This window comes from Diadema antillarum, unplaced genomic scaffold (assembly GCF_040938485.1).
Source record: "Diadema antillarum isolate AM-2024a unplaced genomic scaffold, OU_Dant_1.0 seq00000451_RagTag, whole genome shotgun sequence".
Taxonomy (NCBI): domain Eukaryota; kingdom Metazoa; phylum Echinodermata; class Echinoidea; order Diadematoida; family Diadematidae; genus Diadema; species Diadema antillarum.
In genome coordinates this window covers 727567-753149 of record NW_027271424.1, presented here as the reverse complement: position 1 = coordinate 753149, position 25583 = coordinate 727567, and the positions used below count along the sequence as shown (strand labels likewise).

The 25583-nt window shown below is 37.2% G+C and overlaps 1 protein-coding gene across 1 annotated transcript; it reads left to right on the top strand.

Annotated features, from left to right (window-relative positions):
- Positions 1-5724: 5724 nt before the first annotated feature.
- Positions 5725-24737, top strand: LOC139732817 (single-stranded DNA-binding protein, mitochondrial-like). Its single transcript, XM_071643658.1, has 7 exons — positions 5725-5791; positions 10834-10906; positions 11386-11446; positions 19520-19654; positions 21047-21134; positions 22167-22255; positions 24691-24737. Exons 2-7 carry the CDS (start codon positions 10883-10885, stop codon positions 24735-24737), a joined length of 444 nt encoding a protein of 147 aa, XP_071499759.1. The 5' UTR covers positions 5725-5791; positions 10834-10882.
- The last annotated feature ends 846 nt before the right edge of the window (positions 24738-25583 follow it).

The following is a 25583-nucleotide window of genomic DNA, read 5'->3' as shown; positions in this document are numbered from 1 at the left end:
TATCGTTGCGTGTACCGCCCTGAGCAATCATGCTGAGCGTTGTGACAATCAGAACTATATGAGGCAGAAAAAAAACAGGATAAGATATGTCAGTTTGGGCTATAATGAGGATGGACTCCTCAAAATCAACTCAGTTATGTAGAGAGGGACGATGATAGACGTAGATTCACTATGCGATATTTCATTGGTGAAACCCAAAGATATTTTATATGCCTATAAAATCTCCTTGGTGAAATCAATTGATTTGGTCTATTATAACCATCATGAAAGGACCCCTTGTATAATATGAGGGGTGTTTAAAAGATAAGTTGACATCATTGAAAATTAAGTTGGTTCGCTTGGATCCTTGCTACGTATCCAAAACACCGATCACTCTGATTTTTTTTTTTTTTTGGTCATTATTAGATACATGTATTTCTGTTTTCATTTTCAATTTGTTTGTTTGTTTGCTTGCTTTTAATAGGCTCCTACATGACAATGTCTCTATAGCTGATAGAAAATTATGTACTTGTATACAACGGTGCGATACCTGAATTGCTGACATAAGTCTGCCGAAATAAATCGCGGTCAAATCCTTCGAAGAGATAAAATGCAATCTGGCTTCATAACTCTTTCTATATCAGGAACTTTAGACAGTGTATACAATGCTATGGGGTTCTCTGTTCCAACCGGCGCTCAAAGCATGCAAAGTGTTAAGGAAACAAAATTGAAGTACAGTCCGACCTCGATTATCCGACCTCGATTATCCGGCCTCCTTTTCTCCGGAAATCTCTATTATCCGGACGCGTTCACGCAGTGTGTTTTTTTTTCTAATCCAAAAATTGAGAAAAAACAGTGACTTTAAACTCAATTTAAATTTCTACAAAACTCACACGATTTACCTACAATATTCCCGACAGAACTAACATAAATTCACACCACATTGTCATCGTAGTAAGCAGTCATGATCTATCGGGACTACAATAATTGTGTGCGGGCTAGCATGGATTACACCACCGTTGCGGGGTACACTAACCTGCCTATATAGCTGCTAATGCAGCTTGGACGGCAGCTGTTATCATACATTAACATTGTGTCTCCCATATCCGGCCAATTCGTTTATCCGGATGAGCGCCGGTCCCGACGACATGGCCGGATAATCGAGGTCGGACTGTACATTATTATATACACACATGATTGTGATCAACTATAATAGATGACACAAGACTGGTAAAGCGACCACATTGACATTCTCCATTAACACTCTCAGTTATCACCAGCCCAAAATCCTACTGACTTTGTATGATTATGAACACGTTACCCACTGGACTGAATGATTTATAGGTAAACCATTGTTTCCATACGCCTGCAGACTGTCGATTTTTGCTCTAAACTGGACACAGTATTATGCACATACAAGAACTCTGTGAAATAAAGCTGTGATAACACAATTTCAGTTGGGTAACGACGAAAATGCGAAATATTTAATAGCCAAGAAGCTACGCCGACAGTATTGCAATGTGAAAACACATCCGTTCGTGAATGCTACAGGAAACTGTTGTATTCAATTATGGATAATCGACAAATCTGGCCATTACAGCAGAAAGCTAGTCCACTGAACCAAAACCCATGGAGCAAATGTGGATTGAGTGAAAGCAACATTAGTATAACACATCAGTGAAAGTTTGAGCAAAATCAGACAATCGATGCAAACGTTATGAATTTTTTAAGTTTTGGTGTTGGAGCGCTGGATGAGGAGATTACTAGAGGTTATGACGTATGTGTGGACAACAATATAAAGAAAATATGAAGAAAATTCCACAAAAATTCACTTTTCTATAACAACATAATGAAAGAGCACTTGACTAACCGCTTTCATAAAACAGGGGGAATAATTGCTACCCTTAACATAATCATAATCATTATGTCAGTATCAAGAAGATGGAATGTGTAATTTTCATAAAAAATGATTTTTTTTTTGGTGGAATTCTCCTAATATTTTCTTTATATCGTTATTCCATTTGTCTTTGGGTTTGGGTTTCCTTTAACCGCGCTGGAGTGAATTGCATGCAGCTTGTTGGGAAATCCTACCCATGCAGGGCACGATCGATCAACACGTATGGATAACGTTTTACTCACCCACTACTTACCCACTACTTTGGAATAAAAGTCGTATGCATACAATCGAAATCATTAAGTTTGTACTCTTTTGATCTCAAAATACTCCAAAACAACTCATCAGACTTGCAAATCTTTTCAGCCGAGCAAGTTTCCTGGTATACCCTTCTGATGTATATTGTAAATAAATTCCAAAAAGAGGAAGATGAATTACTTTGAGCCCTTCCTTACGGAACAACAAAACTGTCTCAGGTTTTGATATAAGATTACATTCAAGAACTGTGCGGTAAAGTGATAAAAGAAACAATGCCATGTATACGCTATGACGCAGACATTGTCGCGACACATGTACTCAAGCTATATAATAGGTATGAAATGTTATCTTTGGTTTCATTTTGAGGTATCGGGGCCTTTCCACACCTTTCTTTATCGATAAAATTCAGCGCTTTGAGTGGTATCGATGTGCGACTATTTTATCAAGACAAGCAGATGCAGGGCTATCATGAAATATGCGGGACTACACTGGATTGAAAGGAGTGTAAATTATAGGGCAAAACATTTCGTTATATATTTTATCCTGCTAAAAAAAAAAAAAAAAAAAAAAAATCACGACCGGATAAGGACCAAAAATGACCAGGAACTCAAGTAAGCTTATGCGCAACTTGAAGTGTTCACTATGGAGTTGAGAGCCCCAAACACTAAACATAATGTTAGATTTTATAGAATTTACCATCATAAAGATAAATAGTATACAGAATTGCAGTTAAAATGTCATCTGCCCAGTGAGGTCTACCTCCCTGATCTGCCAAAAATGAAATAAATCGTATCAATGCGGGTGCGAGTAAGACTATGCACACACCTATGAGAACTTCTCATGATTTGTAAATGGCAGTAATTTTTCAGTCAATATCGCATGCGTCCAGTCAAAACCGCCGTCTTGGTTAAAAAAAAAACCAAAACAAACAAACAAAACACAAAATTATTATTTTGACATCTCACATTAGAACCTCATCGTTTGCTGCGAATACAAGTTGTCAGCAACATGACCGTTTCCATGCCGTTTCTGACTTTTTGTTTGCTCTCCACTCTCTCAAACAGGGATCGAAGTTCATTTTTATATTATGCCTCCAGGGAGTATGAGCACAATGTATATACCACCATCTGCAATGCACGTGTGCCGCAGCGTGACGAAACATCGTTGCTGGTGTTAAACGTCCCTAATTTTGAGACATTACATGAAATTTGATATATAGTTGTTATTATAGGAAAAGCGAGGAGAGGATGAGAGGGGAAAGAGAAAAGGAGATAAGGAAGTAAGGTGACACGACATCTCTGCTCCTGCGACAGTTGCTCTGGTCTTACATAATTATTATACTCCAAAGATTCAGGGTTAGGGTTAGAATTATTGTGATAGGGTTTTATAGGTTTATTTTGATGTTAAGATTAGGATTAGGGTTAGGGCTATGTTTGTGATTAGAATTGATGTTTGGCTTATTGTGTAGATATTTCATTGGAGCAATAAGTGTCGCAAGAGCAAATTTCATGTAACCGGAAGGAGAAGTAGATGAAGTAATGGTCAGGGCCTTCCCAGCTCTCTGGAATGGTATTGAAGGGATTAGTTTTGGTTGAAATGGAGATTCAGCTTTTATCTTCTTACAAGATGTTTGGAAACCACTTATGAAATATTCACAGACCATGCAACCTATTTTTAGAGGAATTAAAAATCATCTGATGAAAATCAGTTTTGAAATGGCTGAGATATCCAAAAACAAAGTAACACAAATCGATCCTAAAACAAGGTGGGTTCCATCAGTTATTAGTATCGCTTTGTTTGGGATATCTCAGCCATATCAAATCAATTTTCATCAAATAAACTTTGAATTCCTCTTAGAATTGTATATGCTCTTTTCTGAAGGGGTTTCTCATTTTTTCACAAATTGAAAAAAGTTGGAAACCTGAAGCCCCATCTCAACTAGGTGCCTATACTGCCAAGGACACCGCATAATTTGAGTACATGTTGTATCCTCCAGTTTGTTGTGTGGAATACAGGGAATACACAGCACGTAAGCGAATAGGCAGCCGAGAAGATAGTGGCCGCATATCCCAGGGAGGTGATCACCTCCCTGCATATCCCCTGCCCCCTCCCTCCTTTAGTTCCATCCTTATGTCCCTCTCTAAAAACTACTGCAAGGTAAACTCCTCTCTGTCCAAGTAGACTTTCATGAGGAGGGTATACTGTCGAACCATGGACCTACTAGTCCACTGATGGTCGAACACTCACCAAATTTCAATTTTTCAATTTTAATTTTAATTCAATTTTATTGTCCGTTTCTGGAAATTTGTTTTGTTTGCATGCATACCCGGTTACATCGATAAAGCACACGTATAACATAGATACATAGACATGATAGACATACAAAAGATATACAGCAATACAATACCACTGTCATTGTCAAAAATACATAACATTAAAGAAATATTAATCTGTACGGGCCAACATTGTATTGGATGTGATGTGCATAGAATTATAATATATACGGGTGTATATGTGTCAATTGACAAAAACTATATAAGAAATTTAAACAATACAAGTGAATGCATGTTTATATGTAAATAAATGATTGTATAAAAATCTTGAAAGTTATAAACGTGTGTGTGTGTGTGTGTGTGTGTGTGTGTGCATGTGTGTGAAGGTACAAAAATGTGAATCCATGTGTTTTGACAAAAATATATATCACACCACGGTCATAAACATTCTATGTATTCCTGAATTAATATTTTCACTTGGCTTTAACCTTTGGCCTTTGACCAAATAGCCAAGAACTTGCCCTGCGAAATCTTTGTCGAATGGCAAAATACACTGAATTTGAAACATACGAGCAAACAAACCAACCTTGGGGCAATTGAGAAACAAAGCTTCTGATCCACTCATACATAATAATAATATACATAATTTGTGATATCATTGAAATTCCCCAGAAAAATAGAAAAAATGAATATTTCAAATTAAACATAATGCAAAAGAACAATATATTCGAATAGTTGAGTGCAAGCGGAAAGAAAGAAAGAAAGAAAGAAAGAAAGACGAATGAGCCCTAAGACATTATCATCACCTCATCTTATTTACCGTAACTATAAATATCATATAACCGGGACCAGTACTTAGTATTACAAATACTTTCGCGTGAAAAGATATGGAAAAATATTTCTTGTCTTCATGAATGTAGGCCTAATCATATTTTGCTGTTTCAGATAATTGTTTTACTCACTAAGACATGGGTTGCAGTGTCCCTTTATGGCCAGTCTCCCCCCCCTTCTTTTTTTAAATAATTATTTGATGATGTTTTGATAAATTCTGACATTTTTTTCTTTCTTTTTAAAAGGATCCCACTATAGAATTTATTCTTCTGTTATCATTAGTTGTGCAGTGTCTGTATTTGGCAGTGACATGTTTTTTCTCACAGAGCTGAGATCATTATGTACCCTTTTGCTTTCCGTATATTTTTCTGTGTCTATGGTAAGCTTTTTGTCAGAGTCAGGTTTCTCTGTGAGTGATGTTGCACACGTGCAGCGCGACGACGGCGCGCTCGCTCGCTCGCGGCGGCAGCCGGAGTCCATTTCGTGTCGCGCGTTCTGCTGCTGCCTGGAGGACTCCAACTTAAAATATTTGCCAAGCAAATCTGTCGAGATTTAGGTAAGGTTTGATTCACCATTTCCAAAAAGACTGAACTTACAGTACGCTGTGCTTGTAACCTGTGGGAAATTTATCACGTAACGTAAAATCTGCGTACAAATTGTAAGCAATGTTTCCTTGTCAAAGTTGTAGTAAGTTTGTTTAGACAATAGTCCCACATCATAATTCCTGTGTGGTACTGATATCCATGTGCTATGAACGAGTACTTAACCGGGCAACACCAAACGATCAACCCTAGAATGAATGTTTGTCAAGTTTCGTTTGTGGGCTGTTCTTCATTCTGTAAATCGCAAATATATGAGTTCAGTATGAAATGTGTACAAGACTTAAATGTCAACTCTGCTGAGATGAGACGGAATACCGAATAGATTCTAAACCTCTTTTTGCTTGACAAAATAATAATTTATTTTATTGTTTTTATTATTATTATTATTATCGTTATTATTATCATCATCATTATTATTGTTGTTGTTGTTGTTGTTGTTGTACAAGGGTACAAGATGTCAGGGGGTTTTTGCCCTGGTGGTGCCCTTCCCTGATATATGCCGGGTAGTGCACCAGCTAGCACTCCCATGCAGCTGTACTAAATCATGAATCCTGTGAATGATTTGTTGCTGAAACTTTCAAAAATCTGCAATATTTGTACACAAAATTTAAAGCTCAGTTATATTTACAAACAACGAAAAATAGTGGCATTTGTTGAAACTTGTCAACTGGCAGCAGGGGCGGATCCAGGAATTCTGTAAGGGGAGGGCGCAACTAATGTTTCTGGTGCCACTTCCGGGTTTCATTTCATTTTTTTCTTTTTATTTCTTTTGTTTTTAACGAAAAATAGAGGGGGCGGCGTGCGCCGGTTGCGCCCCCCTGTGGATCCCCTACTGGGCAGTGCACTGCGATGATACCACTTTTGTTACCAGGCAGTGGCAACTGATGATCGAGTCTAAATTAAATTTTGATATCTTTCAAACAAACAAACAAACAAACAAACACACCAGTTGATGAAAAGGAGTAGTCTATAACAGAGATTTTGAAATTTTACTTTTATGTCACCTGAATTTTGAAACATGACAATACCATGCAAATCATAGGACCATGTGTTGCTAAATTTATTATATTCCCCAGCAGAATGTGCTAGAAAGTGCCATATTTGAGCATGCTTATCTCTCTTGAGACTCTGCCCAACCATTTCCTTATCTGGTATCACTCAGAATACTTACTGGACCTGATGTTAAAGGACAAGTCCACCTTCATATACATGAGGATTGAGAGAATGTAGCAATATTAGTAGCACACATCAGTGAAAGTTTGAGGAAAATTGGACAATCCGTTCAAAAGTTACGAATATTTCAAGTATCTGCGCAGTCACTGCTGGAAGAGAAGACTACTACAGTGTATGATGTCACATGCATACAACTATATAAGGAAAATAAAAGGAGAATTTCACAAAACTTTACTTTTTGAATAAAGTGCACATTTCTTCGACTTGCTACTGACGTATGTTAAGGGTAATATTATTCCCCCTGCCTTCTGAAAGAGAGAAGTCGAGTGTTCTTTTGTTATGGAAGAAAAATGGAAATATGTTGAATTTTCTTTATTCTTTCTTTATATTTTTGTACTCATGTGACATCACAAGCTATAGTAGTCTTTTCATCCAGCCTTGACTGAGCAGAAACTTCAAAAATTCATAACTTTTTAACGGATTGTCCGATTTTGCTCAAACTCTCACTGATGTGTTCTACTAATATTGCTGCATTCACTCAACCCACATGTCTATGAAGGTGAACTTGTCCTTTAAGGGATAGCTGAGGTTGGACTGTTCATAGTCAAGAGACAAAGACTGCTGGGTCAGTAACAATTTAAGGAAATAATATACCAATAATGACTGCTGTGAGGGGCACAGTTAAAATTATGGGCCTAAGGTGATGTGAAAATCGTAACCATGCCCGAAGCGAAGCTGAGGGCATGGTTATGGTTTTCTCATCACCGAGGGCCTACATAATTGTAACTGTGTCCCGAATATCAAGCAGTCATTATTTGTTTTATATACCGAAAATATAGATTCCGAAATATAGATACCGAAAATATAGATTTTAGTCTCTTCTACAGCACTCGTAATCAATGCTGATCGACAGCGCGGCGTTCGTATCATTGGTACGTACATGATGAGTGATCATCTATGTGTACAGTGTATACGTATGTACGGGGTTGCGACCAAAGTAGCTTCTATACATACTCGAACTCTTTGGTTGCGACTGTCTCCAAACCAGTCCGCTGGTCTCTTTTACAGCATGCTAATCGAATGTGCGGCGGTTGTATGATTGGTGCGTACATAGATGAGCGATCTATGTGTACTAGGGGTCGCGACTGTCTCCAAACCTATTTACTAACTGTGCCCGGGCCCCGGTCACAGTAACTCAAAAATAGGGCACAGCTATTTTCATAACTCCATTTGCAACCAATCAGATGAGAGGATTCTAGAAATGAGGTATATAATACATGTTAAATAATTGTATTTCTAATGCTGTTGACCACCTCTTCTCTGTGTTGGTGGATCGTCAAATAAAGCCTCTTTCTTGCACCTGTATGATCATGAAAAATTTGTCTGATCTCGTCAAAGCCCTGGAGGATTGTAGTGTTCCTTCCAAAGTGCTCATTTGCATGCAATGGCCAACACAAAATTGATTTTTTTTTTTAAGACTTGAAAAGGGATTAACTTTCCCTGTTGTTGATATGACAGAAAGTATCTACTAAATATTGATTGGATTCAGTGCGTATGTGTTTACTGTATACGTTTCTGTTAGGGGAGGGAATGTGAATGTTACAGATGCCATGTATATAGTGACATTTTGCATGCAAAAGTTAAGAGGAGTTGTATAAAAGTAATGATGTCATCAGGTGATAGGTGACCACCATAAGAGTTATTTTTCAGTCCCTTCAGGGTTAGATCTGTCTCATTGGAATTAGTGTTGCTGTACATATTTCTGATATTTGTGTAATATCTACAATGTTTTAAACTATCACTATTCTGCAACTCCTTCAAAAACAGCAAAGACATGTTACAGTTTAAATGAAACAAAATCTGTTGATTAAGCAAATTTTACAATGCAAAGTTGTTCACATTGCAAGACAGGGCATTAATGTCACTAGCTGATCATTTCATCGTAGAATATTGGCGAAAGAGATGGTGACCATCTTTTTAAGTGACTTTCCAATACACATACTGTTAAGTATTGTGCTCTTATAATGATGTTACAGTACATATACATGTAAATTTTACAAACATAGGTAAAGTGAAAAATGTTGATATATTTGTCACAGTTGTCCATTCAAGCCAAGTATCTCTTGCAATGCCACCAGAGGGTTTTCAGTTCACTGTTTTGCAGCAGTATCACAATGGATATCGTAGTCAAAGTGGGTACTGTCTGTAAAAACAAATGTATGATATCCTTACAGTTTGTATTTCAAAGTAATAATTTTCACAACAAAGCAAATGTTGCATTGTGTAGGACAGTGCAGTATTAAAGAGTGAATTATTATTTTCTTCTTTTTTTTTTCCATTTACTGGTAGGTTACAAGGTACATACTAGTACTTGTATATTGAGTCAACAAATGTTTGTGAAATTAACAGCGTGTGAAAATGATGCTGCATGTAACATACCTCTGTAATTGCATTGTCTAACATCTCAAAGGTGGAAATTGGTCACTTTTCTCGCAATACGGTGTCGAGATGATGATATTTTTTTCTTTTCTCTGTCATAAATGTAGTACCCATTTGTGATATTGTGTTACAAATCCCAATTTGCAACATGTTATTCTTTGCAATATGTATGATAGTGTAGCCGTATGCAGTAACTATTTTTATGCCTCCGCCACGAAGTGGTGCCGGAGGCATTATGTTTTCGGGTTGTCCGTCCGTCCGTCCGTCCGTCCGTCCGTCCGTCCGTCCGTCCGTCCTTCCGTCCGTCCGTCCTACCGTCCGTCCGTAATGAATTTTGTGGACAAGGTAACTATCAAAACCTTTTGAGGTATCCTAATGAAACTTGGCATGTATGTGTATTAGGGGATGAAGTTGTGCCTATCAACTTTTGGGTGCACATGCTCAAGGTCAAAGGTCAAAAGGTTAAGGTCAAATGCTTAAAATTGCACTATTTCCCCCATATCTATGCAATGCCTGAAGATATTTTCTTGAAACTTAGTGCATACATGTATTACTCAATTAAGATTCTTTGGTGAAAGTTTGGGGTAATGAGGTCAAAAGGTCAAAGGTCAAAAGGTCAAGCAAAATGTTAAAATTTCACTTTTTTCTCTGTATCTTGGAAATTGTTCGAAGTATCTTTATGGAACAGAGTAAACATGCATGTACTGACTGGCAGTAGTTAGCTAGGGAATTTGGGGTTCATGGGGTCAAAGGTCAGGGGTCAAAGGTCAAGGGCAATACTTCGAAATTTTACTATTTTCCTTATATTTATGCAATGCCAGCAGGATTATTTTTTTTAAACTTAATGTATGCATGTATATTACCCACTAGAGATTCTCTGGGATTTTTTTTTTTGCCAAGAAGGTCAAAGGTCAAAAGGTCAAAGATCAAGTGAAAGTGCTGAACTTACTACTTTCTCCATATCGGAAGCGGCTCAAGTAATCTTCTAAACTTAGTACATATTTATGTATGTTCTGCCTGACAGTGATTCTCTTATGAATCAAAGGCCAGATGAAAATGGTAACAATTTACTGTTCAATACAGAAATTGCACTTTTTCTCCATACCTTGAAAATTACTCAAGTGCGTAAACTTATGAAAGGGTCAAAGTCGAAGTTAAAGTACATGCTCTCCTATTCATCCAATTAAACATAGGTCAAGGAAGGTAAACATTCAATACATTTGTGACAAACATGTCATTTTAATATTTTACCAATTTTTTGAAAATGTAATCACACATTGTCCACATGTACTATAGACCAATTAGGAGAATCATTCATTATGGCGGAGGCATACCAGTCGCCATAGCGACATTTCTAGTTTTCTTTTGTGATTGTCATACACAGCAATTTACCCGAAGAGACTTTGACAGGCAAGGTGCTTCATCAAGCAAACATGTTTAGATCTCAACTTTTTCAGGTAAGTTTTCATAACTCTTTATACTTCTCATCAGTAGCTTTGATGTATTTGTATATATACAGATATTATGAACTAGCATATCAATAAGTATGCTGTTTATATAGTCAATACCATCATATAGGAATATTTTACTCACCAAACCAGTATTTATTCAAAATGAACATATGGATCAGAATAATGTAGACTTGGACTGATTTGCAGTTTTGTCTATGGCATTTGATTATATCTTGTAAATTGTAGGGAAAAAAAAACTGTTGTAAAGATGTCATGATAGCGCCGTGTCTGAGTAACCAATTATTTTCACCTAAATTGATTAAATTTGTATTTAAAAAAATCATATAAAAATGCTTCCTATGTAGATACTTTAGTATGAAATTTGTTCTCAGTGTTTTTCACTGAATTCCATGTGTAATCCAATATAGTAGCTTTGGCCATTTCTTAACATGTATTCATCATTTACTTTTCAAACATATTTGCAGTTATCCTGTAGGGCAGTGAGATTATGTCAGCTCAGAGCAATCCAGCAGAAAGCGGAGAGAAGTAAGAAACTATTTTTATCTTTTAACCCCCAGCATGCCACATGATTTCACCTCCCCCCCCCCCCCTAGCGAGCAGGGTCCGCTTGAACAAAAAACAAACAAACAAACAAACAAACACTGATTTGTAAGTTTTAGCAAGCTTTTAGATTCAATTGTCGCATGATCTGTTATTTTATATACAGGGCAAGCCCCCATTATAACTGCGTGCCAGCATTGTAAAATTTACAAGTACAACGAACTATGAGACAAATGCAACGTTTCCTACACAAAAATATACAAATTTCGGCTCACTCGCTCGTACTGTAAATTTAGAGTATTTTTTCAAGTCCTCAGTTTGTTGGTATAAATCGTTTGAGGCTGTCACTATATCTTGATTAGAATTGTAAGATTTAAAAACCAAAAAATGACAAGAATTCCATGTTTTGTAAGCTGAAATACAAAAAAATTTATCAAAAGTTATTACATTTAAATCACCCTCTAAAGACCCCTTTTAAGTGCTTGAAAAGGCATATCATGTGGACTTTTTAAAGTCCCAACCGGGATGGGGTTGGGATTGAACACTTTTTCAGAAATTAGGGGCGCAATTTTCGCGCTTGCCGCGGGCGCCGTTTTCCCTATATAGGTATAAGAACAATTCAGTATATTGACCGATTCAGGTTCGTTGAGGGCAGCAGACAATTTGTAGCACTGGGCGCAGCCATTAGATCAAATTGCGGTGTCCCAGCCGACCCCCCCTCCTCTCCCCCACCCCACGGGCAACATGTTTATCGCGCACTTGTAACAAAGGTTCGCGCATTTAGCAAGCTTTCGCGCACTCGGTACGAGACGCCTATTGGCTAAAACAACCATGCATCAGTTTTTCATTCCGTGCGCGTGCTAATATAGGGAGGGGGTGGGGGAGAGGGGAAGGGCACCGCAGTAATGGGGCTGCCCATGCCGATAATACACAAAGCGCATCACAGAATCGGTCGATAGGCACGAAGATGATCAGAGACTTTTTTTCATGGCTGATACATGTGTCAAACCGAACTATCGAAGGTGAAGAATTTATTGTTTTTACGTTTGAAAATACCCCTCCAAGAGTGAGACCCTATCCTGTTTGGTTCCTTAACTCCCTCAGAAAGGTCCATCATCTCCAATTTTGAACCCCTCTATAAAAATCCTAGTTACTGGCCTGCCTCCCCATTGGGTTTTGTGTGTGAAATTTGTACACATTTGGCTTGTTGGCATGGAAAGGGTTAGATTTAAGAGGGGATTTTCAGCATTAGAATTAATATGTGTATCTCATCTAAATTGAATGTTCACAGCCCACGAAAAAACCGATGGAACACAAATGCGAAATTATATTACTTTTGAGAATGGCTGTTTAACCCGTTGAGGACAGGCTGATTTTGCTACAACTCACATTTCCCATAGACACCTGCCCCGAGTATACTCTGGACCAGTCTTCAATGGGTTAAGGGGAATTCAACCCAAGTATGTGAATCCAGTGAATGCACAAAGAAAATATAAAAGAAATGGCACCAAACTTAATTTTTATGAAAAGGACACATCCTTTGACTTGTTTGACATGGGTAAGGGATAGTGTCATTCCCTCCTGCCATTCTAAAAGAAATAATTCAAGTGCTCAAACATTGTCAATTGATAATGAAAATGTGTTGAAATCTCTTTGTAGTTCCTTTGTATCATTCCCTTACTGTGAAAGCACAACTTGTTGACACCATACCCAGCAATGGCAGCACAAAGATTGTAAATACCAAAACTTTGATTTTCATAATTTCTGAATAGAAGAGATTGCTCAGATTTCCTCAAACTTCACCAGTGTTTCCTGCTGATACATAAATTTCGTAATTGAATGGAGTCCATATATATTTGGAGGTAGACTCCCCATCAAGGTAATGGTGTACATGTACATGTGCCAAGTCACCTGTCACTGTGTGGAACAGGAAGGGGATTAGGAATTCCCAGCTGCAGCTGTTATCAACAGATTATCAGATTAATTTGAGACTAGGCTATAGCAGTTCATGCAGAATTGTTTCGGTGTATCGGAACTTTTTTGTTTTGCTGACCGTTCTTGAACATTTCTGTGGCAGTTACATTCAGACTTTAATGTTGGGCTCTCATAGAAGGACATTGGAGAATCATTATGAGACAGAAATAAGTTGGTCTGAAAAAAAACCATGTACATGTAGGACACTAAATGTACTCAATTTTATGCTTACAAACTTCCAATTCAGAAAGTGGAGGAGAACACCCAAATCCCTCAAACCAGCTTCGTTGACCAAAAATTTTATTTTCAGTTCTATGGAATAAAAAAAAAATGGTCGATCCGGTTGGCTTTTGTGGTTTTGTCGTCCAGGGTCCAAGGGCAGTGTGACTTCTAAATACCCAGTTGTGATTGCTGTGTGTGAAAATTTGTGTGTCTTTGTGTGTGTGTGTGGGGGGGGGGGAGGGGTAGTGATTGAGGGGTCCTGATCCTAGGACTGTGTACTGTTGCCTAGCTGGTGCAATAAGGTCTTTCTTGTACAAGTTTGTCTCTTCATGCTTCTGACACATAGGAGCCTTGCTGAGAATGGTGTGTGCTTTCTGGAAGCAGTCATGGTGGTGTTATTGTTATTGTTTGTTTGTTTTTTGGTAATCATGATTTTTACTGTCATTCTGGATCATGTAGTTACTTGTGACTACCACACTACCACTAACCAGAAAAAAAGAAGATAATTTCAAACATTAAGAAATATGTCACAAAGGATTCACGTAAAAGCAGTATGTGCTGAAAGAGATTGTGACAGCACCATTCTCATCAAAACAAACCAAATCGTATCATATGACAAAATCAACCATTTTATTTGAAAAAGAAAAGTTTAGGAAGACCTACTTTTAACAAGTAGAATGCAAGGATGAAGAGGGAAATGATGTATTCTTTTGGCAATTCAACCTATAGATTGTTTTTCGCATAATGTTGCCCTGATGATAAGTTGAAAACAGTTTGTATTCAATTTTGTGGGGAGGAAAAGGTATTTGACAGGTGTTGAAGAGAGAACAAAAAAATAAAGATATCAAGAGTCTATGAGCCTCCTTGGTCCTTCCACATGTTGTGTTGTTCTACAATTGGAGACACTTTATTTGCTAGTATGATTATGTGATTTAATTTCTCTCCTGTGTTGTGACCATTTGCAACCTTTAGTGAAAAAGTGATATTCATGTTCTGTACATTTGAAGAAAAATGCTGGTATATGTATGTAACTTTCTCGAAAAGTTTAGCGGGGAGTGAGCATGCTATTGACACTTGCATGCAAAAGCACACACACACAAAAAGGTCTAAACAAAGTAAAGAAGAAACAGATGAAAGAAGGAATAGAAAGCACCACATGATAAAAACCACAAAATGTACAGAGGTGGGTATTCCACATCCTGAAGTACTGACATGTTTATGAGGATACAACAAAAAGAATGTCTTGTAGGTGTGATACCATTGGTGTCCAAGCTGATTTTGCTATTGTTAAAGAATTATCAACCAAGGGGAAGTACCAAAGTCATGTTAGGAAATCCTGAACTTCCTACATAGCAGACAGGCCTTGACGTTTTAAGTTTTATGTTTGTTTTGATGTTATATTAACTGCTTTGTTGAAGGTAAACAGCAAATGTTTTGTTAGCTGGGATTCCCAGGATTGGACAATGGCCTTCACTGTTTATTCAGTAATGCAGGAAAATGGTGAAAGTTTTTTTTACCACAGGGCAATTCCACGATAACACCATGACACTTTTGAGCATAATTTCACTCATCAAATGTAAATAATGATCAAAATTTAACACTTGAGAAAATTTTTTTATTGTGTATCCATGCATATTGTCATAAGCAATTTTGAAAACAAAAGAAAGGAAGAAAACTGCTGTGGTAAATGAGTTATGCACGATTAATTACCACTGTAACACCGTGACGCAAAATGGACATGGGTTTTTGTGCACTTTGTTTACTGACAAAACTCTGTGAAGTTAATGAACATTTTAATAAGTGGATCTGTTCATTGGATGTACTAGAGACTCAATGATAATAATGAAATAAATTTGATTAAAGAATCAATTGACAGGAAAACTATGACAACTATTTTAAATAAGTGCACCATAACACCGTGACTGTAACACCGTGACCTCTGAAATGTGTGTAGAAAACCTATGGAGAATCCTGTTGTCTTACTTTCAGCTTATAGTGTTTCTCCATTAGGTAGAATGAAATGATGATTCATGATGAATGTTTGACATCACAGTATAACACTTCCAGATAAAACAGAAAATTATTGAAATCATAACAGATTAACAAAAACAACAAAGTAAAGAAAAACTTTGCACTGTAACGCCGTGACATGTCATATACATTTGTACACGTTACAATCAGGAACACTGCTCTTTTAGTAAAATATACTTTATGTTTTGAGACATAATTCACTCTATCATCATTAAAAGCTTGTTAAATATTTCTGAGTGAACTTTTAGGGTTTACAACTACTCTTTAAAAGTCCAATTTGTATATTTAAAGATGACATACAAATTTGAAACTTTGATTTTAATACCTTTGGTCACAAAGCCAGGTGAACCCACTTAGCAATTTCAGTAGCAATAAAAAGAATCATTCAAGCAATTTGTGTGGTACAAAATGTACCATAATTATTATTCTTTTTCAAAGATGTACTGGAAAATGAACATGTACATAAACGTGATTACAATGCAAATTCTCATTCATACACATACATGTAAATCCTAGTGAGTGTGGCTCTTCTAATGGTGAAACTTGTAAGATTGTGCACAGCACCATGCACAGGAAAGTAGTATTCCAGTGAGATAAACTGTTGGTGGACACATCGATCTAGCTTCAGTATGCCCTAAGTAATTCTTTAGGATACCAGGGAAGCTGCAGCAAGACTTCAGACTGTTTATCATGTTAGGAACACATTTGAGTCTGCAAAAGAAGAGTCAAGCCATGTGATAAAATGGTCAATTATGATAAAAATATTAAACAAAGGGTATTACTTGAGTAACTCAACTGAAACTTTTGCCTTTACGGTAATTAAAAGTTCAAAACCTTCAGAAATGTTTGCTTTGAATAGTTATGAATCTGGTAGGTGGCACACTGTGAGTGGACTGCTTCCATTTTAACCCACCATGTGCTCTGAGTGTTGATTGACATATCAAACCCCACTGCATTGTAAACACAGTTCTCGATTTTTGGCACAGAAAGGGTTAAAATTGCATGATGCTGGCAACAAGTACAAGTGATAATCTTTGTGGATATAGCTTGACCCATCTGTTATGAACAATCCTTGAAAAACCTTTATCTTTTGACTAAATGTGACAGAGAAATCAGATGGTCACTTCCACATTTGATTATCATGTGTAATCCGGTATGTGTCCTGTGTTATTGCAATGCAAATCACGGTGTTATAGTCACGGTGTTACAGTTACTGTAACACCGTGACACATTTTAATCAGCTTTAATTAATTAACAAAATGAGTTACCATCATTTTAGTTATTGTATGGTAGCTACATGTGGTCATGATTTGGGCTATCAAAATAAACCCTTTTGTGTTTGCAATTTTCAAACAATACCAAAAACATCAGTTTTTACCGTAACACTGTGACATTATTGATGATCGTATTTGCGATGTTCGCTGAAGCTTAACACATAGAAAATCTTGCACTTTGATGATTTGGTAATGATGTTCAACCCTTATACTCTGAAAACAAAGGCAAAGTTTTTACCTCCTTTTTCATTTTTCTCATGCTACATTCATTTAACTTCATTATATTTTTCAGATATTTATGTCAAATTTAATTATGCTGATTTTATGCACATATTAAGCAAAGTTAATGATGTAATTTTTTAGCAAGATGGTCTAATATGAAAAATTCAGTCCTTTAGCTTTCATTTGATACCAAAATGAATGAGATTTGACTATTTTGAAAATTTGATGGTCATGTCCAATTTATCGTGGAATTGCCCCACATGGCAAATTTATTCATTTTCACAGCATTGTAGGTAAGAGATATTTTGTAAAGAGCAATAGAATGGAGTTTGAATATGTTCATTTTTGAAATAAATTCTTCATTTAAAATTGTTGAAATATAAATAAATACAATTTATATAGTGCTTGATATGTGCATTTCTAAGCACACACTGATACAGAACTGAAGAGTTGAATTAAGATACAGAATATAGTTGCTGAAAAGAGAAACCCAAAGAACTGATAAGTTGATTTAAAGTATATGATTATGAACATTGTAATATGAGTATAGAGAATTAGGTAAAATACAATTCATTGAATAGGTGGGATTTGAGTATTGAATAAAAATTGTTGACACTTTGAGTGTTTTGAATCTATGAAAGGGGAGTTTGTTTGTTTGTTTGTTTGTTTGTTTTTCAAAGAAATGGAGCACTGACTGAAAAGGCTCCATCACTTTAGTGGCATACAAGTGCTAGGACCATTATGATAGTTGCAGAGAAAAGGAGGAATGGAGAGATCTGGTTGAATTACAGGAATGGAGAAAAATCAAGTCTTTGAGATTAGATGGGACAATATTTTATTTATTATAAACCATAATGACTTTAGAGGTGAGCTGTTTTCCCTCCCCCTTTTTATACCCCCGCCAAACGAAGTTTGAAGGGGGTATATAGGAATCAGCGGACGGTCCGGCGGTCGGTCGGGCGGTCGGTCGGGCGGTCGGTCGGGCGGTCGGTCGGGCGGTCGGGCGGTCGGGCGGTCGGGCGGTCGGGCGGTCGGTCCGTTGCAAATCTTGCGTCGCGAACTACTTCCTCAGTTTTCAACCGATTCCCATAAAACTTGGCACAGATGTGTGCCTTGGGTTGTAGATGTGCAAGACGTATTTTTTGACAGTACCCAAAAGTACGTTGCCATGGTAACGGCATATTATGGGCAAAAATGGGTACAAATCTTGCGTCGCGAACTCCTCCCACAGTTTTTGATCAATTTTTATGAAATTAGGTACAGATGTTCATCTGAATATGTTAATGTGCAAGACACATATTTCCGCAGTGGCAAAAAGTGCGTTGCCATGGTAACGGCATGTTATTGGTAAAATATAGGGCAAAATGCTTCATGGCAAAACTGCTTCATCAGTGTTCTTCCAATTCTCATGGAATTCATATTGAATGTTTGTCTTAGGATATAGGTCAGCATGACACATTTCTTGACAGTGACAAAAAGTATGTTGCCATGGTAACAGCTCACATATTATGAGCCAAAATGATGGAAAATTTTGTGTTGCAAACTACTTCCTCAGTTTTTGCCCAATTTCCATGAAACTTGGTACAGATGTGTGCCTTTGGTTGTAGATGTGCAAGACGCATTTTTCGACAGTACCCGAAAGTACGTTGCCATGGTAACGGCATATTAATGGCAGAAGATCAAGGAAAGATCTTGCAGATTTAACTACTTCCTCAGTTTTTTGACCAAAGCTTATGAAATGTGGCACACACCTTGATCTTGGTGGGAAGATGTGGAAGACATATTTTTCGGACGTGTCGGAAGCTGCGTTGCCATGGTAACGGCATATAAATGGCAGAAGATCAAGGAAAGATCTTGCGGATTGAACTACTTCCTCTGTATTCGACTGAAGCTCATGAAATGTGGCACACACATTGGTCTTGGTGGGAAGATGTGCAAGACATATTTTTTGGACGTGTCGGAAGCTGCGTTGCCATGGTAACGGCATATTAATGGCGGAAGATCAAGGAAAGATCTTGTGGATTGAACTACTTCCTCAGTTTTTGACAAAAGCTTATGAAATATGGCACACACAATAGTCTTGGTGGGAAGATGTGCAAGACATATTTTTCGGACTTGTCGGAAGCTGCGTTGCCATGGTAACGGCATTTAAATGGCAGAAGATCAAGGAAAGATCATTCCTTGGGTAAGACTGTCGTCACGGGGCGGGGGTATTAATCACCTTAAGTGATATTTCTAGTTTATAAATTGTTTTGTTTTTATTCTAGGGCATTCATCCATTCATTCCCTAAAAACTGACTCTAGAATACCTGTTCTGTCACTGTCCCTCATACAGGTATCAACCAAGTAACGCTGCTCGGCAGGATAGGTCAAGATGTGGAACTGAAAGGCTCAGCCGAGCATCCCATGGCAACATTCTCCATGGCAACCAGCGTGAATATCAAGAGCAAACAGATGGACGATCACGGAGGTACGACAGACACCAAGTCTTGAACTCTTACAGTCACGAGAAATTGTGTTAACACGATGACATAGAGCTCTGATAGAAGTTGTAACGTAACAAGTTGTAATTGTGATGGGGTCAAACATTATGACTGGTGTGGGAGGGAGCACATACAGAATGATTAATTCTGAGTGTTTGAAATACTAATGAAGGAGGTTGTGAGTCTTGAGAAGAAATGGAGCAAAATACAACCTTTCCAAATACTGCAAATCAAGATATATTTGTAACATTAAATTTTTGTGAATTGGACCCGACGACCTTTTTGACAGCATGAAATTTTTGTGAATGTGTAGACAAGAACTTTCATGTGCATTCTAATTTAGTGAATCTTGGCAGATTGTGAAATTCATGAAATTAAAGTGCACACGAACATTCCTCATTTTACAGTAGTGTTTCACTCTGTGAGGTTAAAACATTGTTTTTTCCTGAGAAAAAATGTTATCCTCATGTCATAAGGTATGAGTTAGTCAAAATACTGGAACTTAAAATGTATTATTTACATTTTTTTCCACCTATTTTTTGCTGAATCACCAACAAGCCCACATATATAGCAATCTTGCACAGCCTCATGGACAAAGTGTGCATCCAATTTCATTAAGCACTGCTCCATACGCATTGTAAATTATCCAACTCTCAGTCTTTAGTATTATGTGGGATGTGAAAGTTATATGAATCCGCTTGTGCCAACTATGCCGTCATTCTATCATTTGGCGTCATTCGCACAAAAAATATTCTCCCATAGGTAGTACATTCTGGGATGTCATCCCCTGTAATAGCATTACAGATGGTCCATTAGCATGTGACCATGTTAATCTAATCACTCCCCGGTGCTTGACTAGCCCATGTAACATTAACCCATTGAGGATGGACTGATTTTGCTCTAACACTCATTTCCCATAGACACCTGCCTGAGTATTCTCGGGACTCATCTTCAGTGGGTATAACGAGTGTGTTCTCCGGGGAATGGCGATCTACCACTTGGTAGTTTTTTTTAGCATCGTAGGAAGAAGGCTGTATCTCTAGTTGGACCTGTTGACTATCTTGGTCTTTATGGCATTATGACATTACTGGACCATAATGCTCTTTGTTGCTCAGTTGATACAGTAAATATCAATACTGTCCAAAATTGGCAAAAGTATCAACTTCGATTTGTAGCATTGTGTTGTAAATACCATTAGATCATGTACCTGTTATTGATTTTCAGTGATGCCTCTTTTCTGATAATACTTTTAAATTTACTATATTCTGTACAGATGTGATTTTATTCATACTCTGATTATTGATAATAGATCACCTTTCCGTAGGATCTTATATTTTGTGATTTTTTTTTCCCCTCTTCTGCATTCTTTCCACAAATAGATGACTTCTATGCTAAAACAAGCTGGCATAGGATATGTGTGTTTAGACCTGGACTTGTCGATGCTGTTTACACATACTGTAAGAAAGGGTAAGTCTTTTCTAGCTCAAGATTGAAGTTCATATTTGTTTGTTGTTGTTTTTCTTTTCATTTATACATTTACAATAATCATTTGTTTGTTTTATGATGAGGGATTTTGTTTCATGATGTGCACAATGTCATTTCTGTTTCTTATCACAAGTGTGAATAAGTAAATGACTTGTGACTCCTTGAAAAAAAAAAAATCATTTCAAACCCTGAGAATGAAATATTTGTAATATTCCCCCAAACAAAAATGTCATCATCTGTTTACTTGTATACTATATGGTTAATCAAATACCTTGATAGTTGAGGTATGAGTTTTCTTGTATTTGTCTGCCCTCTGTACGAATAGAATTTCTAAGATTGCAACTGCCGATCTGTACATTTTTAACAAATGTGTCGGAAAACAAGGAACCAGCGGGAATCAAACCTGATCATCTACTGTTTTCCATTCAGCCACACTAACGTCTGGTTGACAGGTTCGATTCCCGCTGGTTCCTTTTTTTACACTTTAAAAAGTGTAGATCAGTAGTTGCGATCTATCTTACTAATTTCATTTGTACAGAAAGCAGACAAATTGAAGAAAATTCATACCTCATATCTTTGCCCCTCTGCTTAATAATCTCCTACCTTTAGAGTTAATCAATGCATCCCTTCAATTTGAATTTTCTGTGGTGGCCATTTTCACAGCCTCTCCACCAGATTCTATTCACCCATTGAGTAAGAGCTGATTTTGCTATACCATACATTTCCCATAGACACCTTGCCAAGTATGCTTGGGACTAGTCTTCAATGTGTTAAAGCTGGTAGCTACTTATAACTGTATGCAGATTCAGTGTCTGTGAGCCTCATGCATATACAGTGAACTCTCAGATGTGCATAATTTTATTGCATGCTCCCTTTTCCTGAGCCTAAAATATTCTCCCTTGTAATGGAATGTCAGATGGTAAAGGTAGATTCAACTTTACCATTTATTGAAGAAAGACATAGAGTTGTGAAAATGAATTCATGAGGATTTTGCCTCTGTTGTTCTCCCAACAGGGACAGAATTTATCTGACAGGAAAACTTGACTACAGCGAGTACACAAATGCTGATGGAGTGAAGATGACACAAACAAGTATTATTGCAGGTAGGTGGCGTTCTGTTTCCCTTGCTCAAGAACAAATAAATGAAGAAAACTTAAAGGGATGGTACAGTTCCGGTTGAAATGGGGCATCAGGTTTTCATTTTTTATTGGTGAGATGATGAGAAACCTCTTATGAAATATGAAGGAGCATATAATTCTAAGAGGAATGCAAAGTTTATTTGATGAAAATTGCTTTTAAAATGACTGAGATATCCAAAACAAAGAGATCCTAATAAAAGGTGGGGCCCACCTTTAATTTGTTTGATTTTGTTTCTGGATATCTCGGCCATTTCAAAATCGATTTTCATCAAATAAACTTTGAATTCCCCTTACAATTGTATGCTCTTTAACTTTTCATATGGTGGTTTCTAAGTATCTCAAAACAGTTAAAAGCTGAATCCTCATCTCTACCGATTCAATAACATCCTTTAACAAAACAACAACAAAATGAAACAACAGAAAATGGAAACAAACCATAGGGACAATGCAGTACACAATTATGTCAATTTCTATCACACATACTTTTAATGGCCCTCTCAGAAAGGATTTTAGAGTCATGGCAACTTACTATAGTATCAGGTGTACAGACAAAATAGTCTCTGGTATCATGATCAATGGTTAACCAAAAGATGGTTACAGATACCAGATACCACTGGTATGTAGAGTGCTATAAATATTTATGTTCCCAAATGGTCTGACTAAAGATGTAGGTAAACCCCCCCCCCCCCCCCCCCCCCCTCCACACACACACACACACACTTCTACAGTATGTTAGAAAACACGAAAAGATTAAGATAATTTATACAAAGGTAAATATAGTTGTAAAGCTTTATGTCAATGCTGTAAAAATTCTTTACAGATGACTCGAGGCTGTAAAGAATATTTATTATTGCTCCACCATTGATAAGCCATGATTTTGTTTAAATATGTCGTAAAGAAAGCATTAAAAAAAATGTTAATTTGACTTCCTTTTATAGAATCAAGTAATCAAATGAAATAGCAAGTGTATATTTAATCTGGTGTGTCATACACTGACTAAAATGCTTTTGATTCCTCATATGTGAGGAAGTACTTCTCTACAGAAATTGACGCATTCTAGCTTTGCTTCACTTTCACTTCAATATGGTAGCCTTGCCTATCTCCATAGGAAAAGCTGTTGATGATGTTGATTGTTCTGCTGATGTCTCTGTGCACAAGTATACAAAGTGAAAAAATTGATTTGTTTAATTCTTTATTTTATTTTAACACATTTTTCTGGAGGATTGTGCTTTTATTGTTGTAAATAAATTCAGCTTTTTTGTTAGGTTGTGATGAAGATGCAGAAAAAAAAAAGTTGGTGCTTCCCTAGCTGTTAATTCTTGCAGTAAAAAGTGCTACCATGGTAGAGTTCTGCAACTTGCCGTGCATGGCAAGTTGCAGAACTCTTTTGGTCCTCCTAGAACTAATGTTTCAAACACTATTGATTTGTACCTCTCATACATGTAAAAGGGATCATATAGTTGTGGTTGAGACCTAACTTCTTGTCTCTAACATTTTTGGGTGAGATAATAAAAACCTCTCATAAAATATGAAAGAGCATGTAATTCCAAGAGGAATGCAACATTTAATAGATCAAAATTGGTATTGAAATGGCTGAGATACCCAAAACAGAGCAATCCTAATAAAAGATGGGACCCACTTTTTATTACAAATTGCTTTGTTTTACTTCTTTTTGAATAGCTAGGCCCATTCTCAAACCATTCTTTTTTAATCAAATAAACTTTGAATTCCTCTTAGAATGATATGCTCTGTACTACTGTAAGTGGTTTCTTGGTATCATGCGAAAAGTTAAAGCCCTATCCTCATTTCCACCAAAATTGTACCATCCCTTAAGCATGTCTCTTCTATGAATGCATAGACATTGCCTGAAATAGTTTGATATCCCTGGTACTTTGATACCTTTGGACCTGAATCCATTTCTTTGGTTTTGATGAACAGAAAAGCCAAAGGGGGGGGGGGTCCTTTTTGTGAAGTTTATGATTGCCAAACATTCACCCACTTTATGAGATCTGGCCTCTTAGGTTGAACTAAACATTTCTACAAAAGCACTTTGAATGCATGTATGTTACAAAGAGTAATCAATGGTAAATGGAGCATTGTGAGAGAAATCATTTATGCACTTATTTTTCTGACTTTAATAACCTGTGTATTGTGAGCATGGTGTAGCTCAAGTGTCAACAGCATGGTCTGTGAATAACAATGAATCATGAATCACATGGATCACATAGAGTAATCAGTGACGAGTGGAACGTGGCAAGAAAAATTATTTGAACACTTTGAATATTTTTCTGACTTTGCTGTCCTGTGCACTGTGATCTTTGTCTAGCACAACTGTCAAGGGCATAGTCTGTGAATAGCATTGAATCATGAGTCACATGTTTCTTGCTCTACCCCACCAGACGACGTCATCTTTTTGGGAGGAGGCAGGAGCGGTGAGGTGGACTGATGGATGCAAGTCTGATGTATCAGCCAATAGATTTGAGGGTGCTCCCGACAGTGGAGATGCTTTAAGGACATTTAGGTGGCACCCTTTGACATCCTAGGCCATGGAGCAAAGAGGATCATTCCACTTTTGAAAGGTTGAAGTAATCATTGGCAAACATTACAGAAAGTGCCAGAAAGACTGAGAAATGCACTCTGGTAGCTTTGAGTCATTGGTGCATAATGACATTAAACTTCCATTTTCTTCTATGTACCATTTTGCTGGATTGGATAAGACTTCGATGTTATCCTTTGCAGACAGAAAAATTGGTTTCTTTCAGCAGTCAAAGAAAATGAAGAGAAGTTCAAGATGTACTTTTATTTGTATTTATGATGCTATTACGTCATCGGTAGTTGGAGCTGAAATGTTGTTAAATTGTCACCATAATGCTATTTTTGTATGAACTTTACTGAACACTTGGAGGGAGTGCAAGGTTTTCCAATCTTTCCAATCCCACCCAACCCTTCTACAAAACTTTATGACCATCGCAAGGCCTCCTAAACATCTCAGAAACCCCTATGACCCTTGCAAGCCTCTCAACCTCTGCAAGGCCTCCTGATCTTAGCAAACCTTTCATATTCTGACTCTTGTGACCTTTACAAGCCTTCCTAACTTTTGTAAATTCTTGTTACCATTTGCCAAACCTAACTTTTAGACATCCTCATGACCTTTAGAACTTCTACTGACCTCTGCAAACTTGTCCAACCTCTACAAACTGTCTTGTCCTCTGCAACTATCTCCTGACTTTGCAGGCCCTCCTGACCTTTAACCTTTACTGCACTTCGTTCTCCAAATGGCGTGCACGCTGGA